Source organism: Egretta garzetta, unplaced genomic scaffold (assembly GCF_000687185.1).
Source record: "Egretta garzetta isolate BGI_Z169 unplaced genomic scaffold, ASM68718v1 scaffold100, whole genome shotgun sequence".
Lineage (NCBI taxonomy): Eukaryota > Metazoa > Chordata > Aves > Pelecaniformes > Ardeidae > Egretta > Egretta garzetta.
In genome coordinates, this window is record NW_009258265.1 from 1,364,588 (window position 1) to 1,371,440 (window position 6,853).

Here is a 6,853-nt window from a genome sequence, read left to right on the forward strand (position 1 = left end):
TAGGGGAATGGTTGGGCTTGATGAGCTTAAAGGGCTTTTCCAACCTAAATGATTCTGTGGTTCCATGAAATTTGGCTTTGAAATATGACTCTTGACCACATTGCCACCAACTGCACAAACAGCAAAAAAAATTTTTCAGGGCAGCACAGCGATGGGGACTATACTGAGGCCACCAGATCTCCTTTTAGTTTTCATTTTGCAAGGATTAGAAGAAGCTCAAAGTCTGGAGTATCATGCGCCAATTCAAAGAACAACGGTTCTCCGGCATTGTTTGTTTTACCATGTTTCTACACCCCCACCCCCCCCCCCACCCCCACCACACTGGCCCTGTGCTAGCTTGGGGTGCTTACTAAGTGACTTTACCTTACGCCCCGCACCAGAGGCCATAGCCACGCACCCATTGCACATCATAGACATGAAGCGCTAGCTTTGCTGCCTGTGCTTGGTCGATCAGGGAGAGTGATAACATACGTGTAAGGAATGAAAGTAGAGATGTGGGGAAGGAAACTCTTTGGATGCAGCGATAGCAAGGAATGAGCGTTTCCTTCCCAAAGCTGCTCGTTTCTCACCTTGCAGACCTAGGCCCATGCCTCTGCAGTTTTGCCACCACCCCCTTCCCAACACCGAGCTTTCCCACCTTTGGCCCCTTGGACCCAAGCCTGACAACACCGCTAAGTCAGGCTGAGCTTGAGGGGGCATAGCACAAACTTCTTAGAACTTCCACTGAGCTCTTCAATGAGTCGTTTCTAGCAGACCTCTGCCATGCACGTGTTCACGGAGACCAATGTAACTGCGAATTACACAACCTGTGTGCTTGCCTCTTAGAAAACCAGAGCTCGAGCAACAAGGCAGAAACAAGCAGCAAGTCACGGAAGGAAAGGACAGCTTTCACAAAGGAGCAGCTACGGGAGCTGGAAGCTGAATTTGCCCACCATAACTACTTGACAAGGCTCAGGAGATACGAGATAGCTGTGAACCTGGATCTCACCGAGAGACAAGTACTTCCCAAATCTCTGCCTCCCCAGCTCCTTCTTCCTCCCCCACAACTTCTCCCTAAAGCTAAAAACCTGATATGTTACTCGAGGGTGTACTTTTGCAATGGCACAGAGTTATTCACTGGCAGGGGTTGCCCAGAGAGGTGGGGGAGGCCCCATCCCTGGGACCATTCCAGGCCAGGTTGGACAGGGCTGTGAGCAGCCTGATCTGGTTGAAGGTGTCCCTGCTCCCTGCAGGGGGGTTGGGCTGGGTGACCTCTAGGAGTCCCTTCCCACCCAAAACATTCTATGATTCTATTTTAACACAAAGCCTCTGCATTCTTTTAGAACGCATTTGTTATCAATTTCTGCAGGTAGTCAACAGACGTAATTATGTTTGTCTAAACAAAAGACACATTTGGGAATAGCTGATAGCTACTGAGCTGTTGTTTACCACCACTCACTGGTGCGTACTGGTATGTCAAGGCTTACAGATGGAATATGGGTATCACCTGAGACTGTGATTACCAGGAAATCATTAGAATGATAGGTTTGCTCCATGAGTTCCTCCTGGGTCAGAGAGTATTTTGAGGCGATAAGGACAGCCAAAAATGCAGAGTTTCGTGGAGAGAGATATTCCTGTTGCCTCATCTGTTCTCTCATTGCACTCTCAGTCAGGGTTTCCTTATCAAAGCTTAGTGGATAATCAAGGAATTGCTCAATTAAGCAAAGCAAATTACAATTCCTGAAGCATACAATTGGGTGGACTAGAGGTTCAAAGACACTGGGTGCACTGTGCCCATTGGATTGATGTGCTCGGTCACCGTAGGCAAAGCGCTCGTACCACCTTTGCGGGTCTCAGAGCAACACCTGCCTGGAACAGTTTAGAATTGTTCCTGCCTCTTTAGAGAGATGGATTACTTAAACTCGCGAGGTTCCTTTCACCTTTCCTGCTAGAATTCCACAAAACACCTGTCTATCAAGACATAGATGCATAGGTCTGCTTATGCAGCTCAGATTGAGGCAGAAAGTAATTATTTCCTTTTTATCACCCAGGTCAAAGTATGGTTTCAAAACAGAAGGATGAAGTGGAAACGTGTTAAAGGCGGGCAACCGGTGTCCCCACATGACCATGACACGGAAGATGTGGACTCGGCTGCTTCCCCCAGCTCTGATTAGACCTTGCAGCACTGGGAGAGGAGTACGGAGAAAGGGATTGACCAGAAAGTGGATGCAGTGCTTCCCATGGGATGCTCCTGCTCGCAAAACCTGTAGCCCTGACTCTTTAAAAGCTGTACGATGCTTTAGGTTAACTGAGGCAATTAAAGAACGCGGGGGGGGAAAAAAACCCAAAGGAGGGCCTGGTTTTGATTTTTGTCTGAATGAATTTAACTCCCTCTGGAATTGTCTTAGTACCACAGATGCGTCTTCAGAATAAAAGCGAACAAACACTGAATATAAAACAGGAGTAATGGTGTCCAGGCTCTTCAACACTCAGAAAATAGAGGTTGCCAGTCAGCAAGAAAGGGTCCAACGAGTGATAACGCAACTGCGTTCTCATCCAGCCTTGCCCTGGGCGCACCTATTCATTCTGTGTTTGGACTCGACACGGCACATTTTCCTTGTCCCTTACTTTAAGAGAAATAAATACTTTGATAGTCACTGATTTTTCTTGCAATATGAATTGAGCACCTGTATGGCGAGGCCGTAAGATTACAAAATAAAAAACGGAGACCAAAACTAGAGACATGGAATTCTGCTGACCAGTTTCAGGAGAGATGGCTTTCACATTGGCAGCCCAAGGGGACGGGGGCCTTGTTGATGGTAGCAATTTGCAGGGGGAGATTTCTTCCAAGCTTATTGTAAATCCTGAAATTAAAGTGCTAGATCTCAATTCCAAATATTTTTTTCAAAGCAGTCACCACCAAACGTCCCAGCAGGTACAGCAGAGATTGAGCCCTCAACACGATAGCAATTGCTATTTTTGCTTTCAACATTTAAAACTATTTAACTAAAGGAAAACTGCTGGTTAGTGCTGCGTTCCTTTTTGATCTACAGAATCTCTCTGAAAACCCGCGGTTTTCTTTGTGAATTCAGGATTGTCAAGAGAAGCAGAAAACAAATTCTCGTTTCATTTTTCACTGGAGACAAAACTTTCCTTTGAATAAACATGTGCATGTGTGTATTTAAATTACATGTAAAACCAGCTGTTATTCTAGGTATTGTGTGGATTTACACTCATTACTTACTGTCTTCTAAACCAGTATCTGGATTGACAACATTCAGATCAGTGACCAACTTAGCCCTTTTTGCAAACTTCCCATTAATAGGTTATTTTTTGTGAATTATTTTTTTTTTGTAGTGTTTGCAACTGATCAAATATATTCCATACGAATGAATAATATCCCTGCTTTTCAAAACACGTGAACATATCGTGTCTTTGATCACATCTGCCTTTAACAGGGTTTGAGGACACCAAGAACCTCTACCAGCAATCTTTAAAGCCACTAAAGCTGACATGGCCACCTGCCCATACTTGTAATATAAATGATATGTAATACCTGTACATAAATAATATGTAAAAGAAGTTTTCCAATACAGAATTAGAAATTGCCATGACACCACCAGAAGCCTTAAGAGCACTTCCACTTGAAATTAGGCCCCCTTTCAGCCAAACCTTGTAGCGTATCAAATTAAGAAGTTTTAGAAAAGCGTAGTCGCTGTTTCCATTTCTTTTGTCTTTTTATTTAATGTACAAATGCCATATTTTAAACAGAATTTTACACTAGTGTATCACATTCTGACTGTTGAGAATACTGAAATTTGAGTTTAAATATTTGACAGATAACCGTTATTTGCAGCTATGGCCAACGATCTTCGTTTCACCTTAATCTGATGCGTTGTTATTGGGGTTTAGCGTGGGCTGCAGATATGCTGGATATAAAGTTGCATATCTGGGTGATATGTTTATAAATTTATCTGTGGTTATTCCACTTGTAAGAGACCTCAAGATAGATAAACATCAACTTTTTCTTTTTTTTTTTTGGAACAGAGATGCTGTCTTCTTTCCAAAGAGCTGATTATCTGCCAAGAAAAAACATCCATTATATTCCTTAACAACTCCAAACTTTATTTGACAGATGAAAAAATGAGCAGTTTAGAGTATAGATTTGTGCAAAACCAATTTAAAATAAAGAACTATTTTTTAAATGGAATTGTTTGAAAATAAAGAAGCTTGAGAAGTGAAAATCCACACAAGGTGTTTTCCCTTTCAAACCAAACCCAGTAGATGGAATGGAGGAAGAGGAACCTCTCATGAGAAGAGTCATTAAATCTATGATGCATTTGACAAACTGAAGATTGAGAATTCTTTCAGTCTTCCATGGCGACGGTGAAACATCTGGCTGTCCTTACTGCTGTTTATGCACAGGGAAACAGGGGCCTGGCTTTGGAGGCCGTTCCCGCCCAGCCCAGGGGATGAGGCCCCTCCAAGCCAGGCCCTGCTTGCCACTCGGCAGCCACAGGGGACGAGGGATCTGTAGCTGCGGGGAAGGGAGCTGGCTCTTACTGTGGGTGTCCCACACCGTTCTGCTTGCAGCATGCCTACGACTCTTACCCACCATGAACAAAACAAAAGCACATGCAAAACAAAAGGAAAAAAAGGGGGGAAAAGGAAAGAGTTACGCCAGCAGCGATAAGCTGAGGTGTACCGTGACAGAATGCTGTTCTTTGGGTTCCAAACCTGACGTTAATAACAGGTCAATAACCTCACTGCTCACATTATAGAAAACGAATTGGCTAAAAAAATTGCCCACGCACAGATGAGAAGCAGCTACAATTTACTGTAACCTTAAGAGCAGAAAACATCTACAGCTCTACTTGAACCTTGGAGCCTGATTAAGCTTCTGACCACACTCACTAGTTTAACTCTTGGCACACACTGAAGAAAGCTGGGTTTGTGCAGAGCTCTGGTGCTCACTCAAACATCCTACCCTCATCTCCAGTACCACAAACCACCATGGGGCAGGAGGGCTTTGTTACTCATTTCCTTGCAAGCCCCTAAGCCGATTATGCCCTGTACAGCACCGCTCTGCCTCCTCCCCGCTGCCGTTAGAAAGTTTGCAAGCTGCAGAAGCAGCTGATTTTGTGATGAAAACTTTGGGGCTCTTGGCTACCAACAGAAACCCAAATCAGCTCCTCACCCAGAAAGAAGGCTAATAAATTTTCCCTTTCAAGGAAGCTGTCAACGGTAGCATATCGCATCCTAATTCACTTAAAAACGAGTCAATGGGATCTCAGTCCATACCCATAATTACAGCCCCCAAACAGTTCTTGCTCTGTCTTTTGAGAAATAAGGTACGAGTCACCTGTGAGATCATTTTATGCTTAGGCAGTTTCCGCATGAAACCATCTGCTTATTCTAAGACTTTAGTGTTTTGTGAAGGAACATTTCACTCCTGACATCAAAGCATTTGACCCCTGAACCTCTGGTGCCAAGAATCTTTCAGGCAACGTCTGTCGTCTGGGAGCAAAATCTCCGACCTGCAATTATTTTTCACAGAAATACACATCAGGCTTTATTCTCCTCACAGAAGGGAAGTCAGCTACCTGGGGATGTTTGGCAATGCTTCCTGTGCCTCGTTCTCCATAAATAATCCAAGCACAGAGTCACCCGCGTAACGTTGGAAAGGTCTGGCAGGTCTTCCACAGGAAGCACGTGCAGGCAGAGAAGCAAGACTTTCCTCCCGTGTAAGGCCATTCCGTGGGGAATGGGGATCTCTGAATAAACACAAAAAGATGTGCTCTAGCCCTTCATATCCGTGCTGCCTCTCCTGACTACAGGAAAAGAAGCACTTTCCGTAGAGTGATAGATTTTATGGATGTTCTATCTGCCTAGCCAGATGCCAATGTAGCATCGGCCCTAATTTGTTTTACATGGTTTCTGTAGCCCACGACTCCTCTGTTGTTAGCCCTCAGTTTCTCTGCATCTTTGCACAGCATTAAGCCAGTGATTTTTCCAGTCAATGGAGCTACTTGGACAATTTAAAAATAACCCAACAGTGACTAAGAAAGCATGTACTCATCTATGTACACTCGACAAAATCTTAGACAGGTCCACAACCCCACTAGAAAAACTTCGGATGGTCCATAAGTTTATAGAATCACTGATTTTCAATGTCAACTACACCATCATCATCCCCACCCCCCACGTCCAGCTAAATCAGTTTAGTAGAGATCAGGAGCCTTAGCAGCAATGGTTCTCCTCCCCCTCTACTCTGCCCTTCTGAGACCCCACCTGGTGCACTGTGTCCAGTTCTGGGCTCCCCAGTTCAAAAAAGATGAGGAACTCCTAGAGAGACCAGAGGGCAACAAAGATGATGAGGGGACTGGAGCATCTCCCCTACGAGGAAAGGCTGAGGGAGCTGGGCTTGTTCAGCCTGGAGAAGAGAAGGCTGAGAGGAGATCTCATCAACACATACAAATATCTTAAGGGTGGATGTCACGAGGGTGGAGCCAGACTCTTCTCAGTGGTGCCCAGTGTCAGGACAAGGGGCAATGGGCACAAACTGAAGCACAAGAGGTTCCAGGTGAACGTGAGGAAGAACTTCTTGACTTGGAGTGTGACCAAGGCCTGGCCCAGGCTGCCCAGGGGGGCTGTGGAGTCTCCTTCTCTGGAGATATTCAACCGCTGCCTGGACGCTGTCCTGTGCCCCCTGCTCTGGGTGAGTCTGCTTGAGCAGGGGAGTTGGACTGGGTGATCTCCTGAGGTCCCTTCCAACCCCTGCCATGCTGGGATTCTGTGTAATTATTAATTTAGAACTATGAATTCAGACTACGATGAATTCCTGCTCTAGTTTTCTAGCTGTTGTCTAAGAAGA

General features: G+C 45.1%; 1 protein-coding gene across 1 annotated transcript in view; it reads left to right on the forward strand.

The window, feature by feature from the left end:
- The window catches only part of MEOX1 (mesenchyme homeobox 1), an 8,066-nt gene extending 5,913 nt beyond the window's left edge, over positions 1-2,153 (forward strand). Inside the window, exons 2-3 of the mRNA XM_009648250.1 lie at positions 826-998; positions 2,031-2,153. Of these exons, the coding sequence (XP_009646545.1) occupies positions 826-998; positions 2,031-2,153 (296 nt within the window). The remainder of the gene's footprint in view (positions 1-825; positions 999-2,030) is intronic.
- Positions 2,154-6,853: the final 4,700 nt, after the last annotated feature.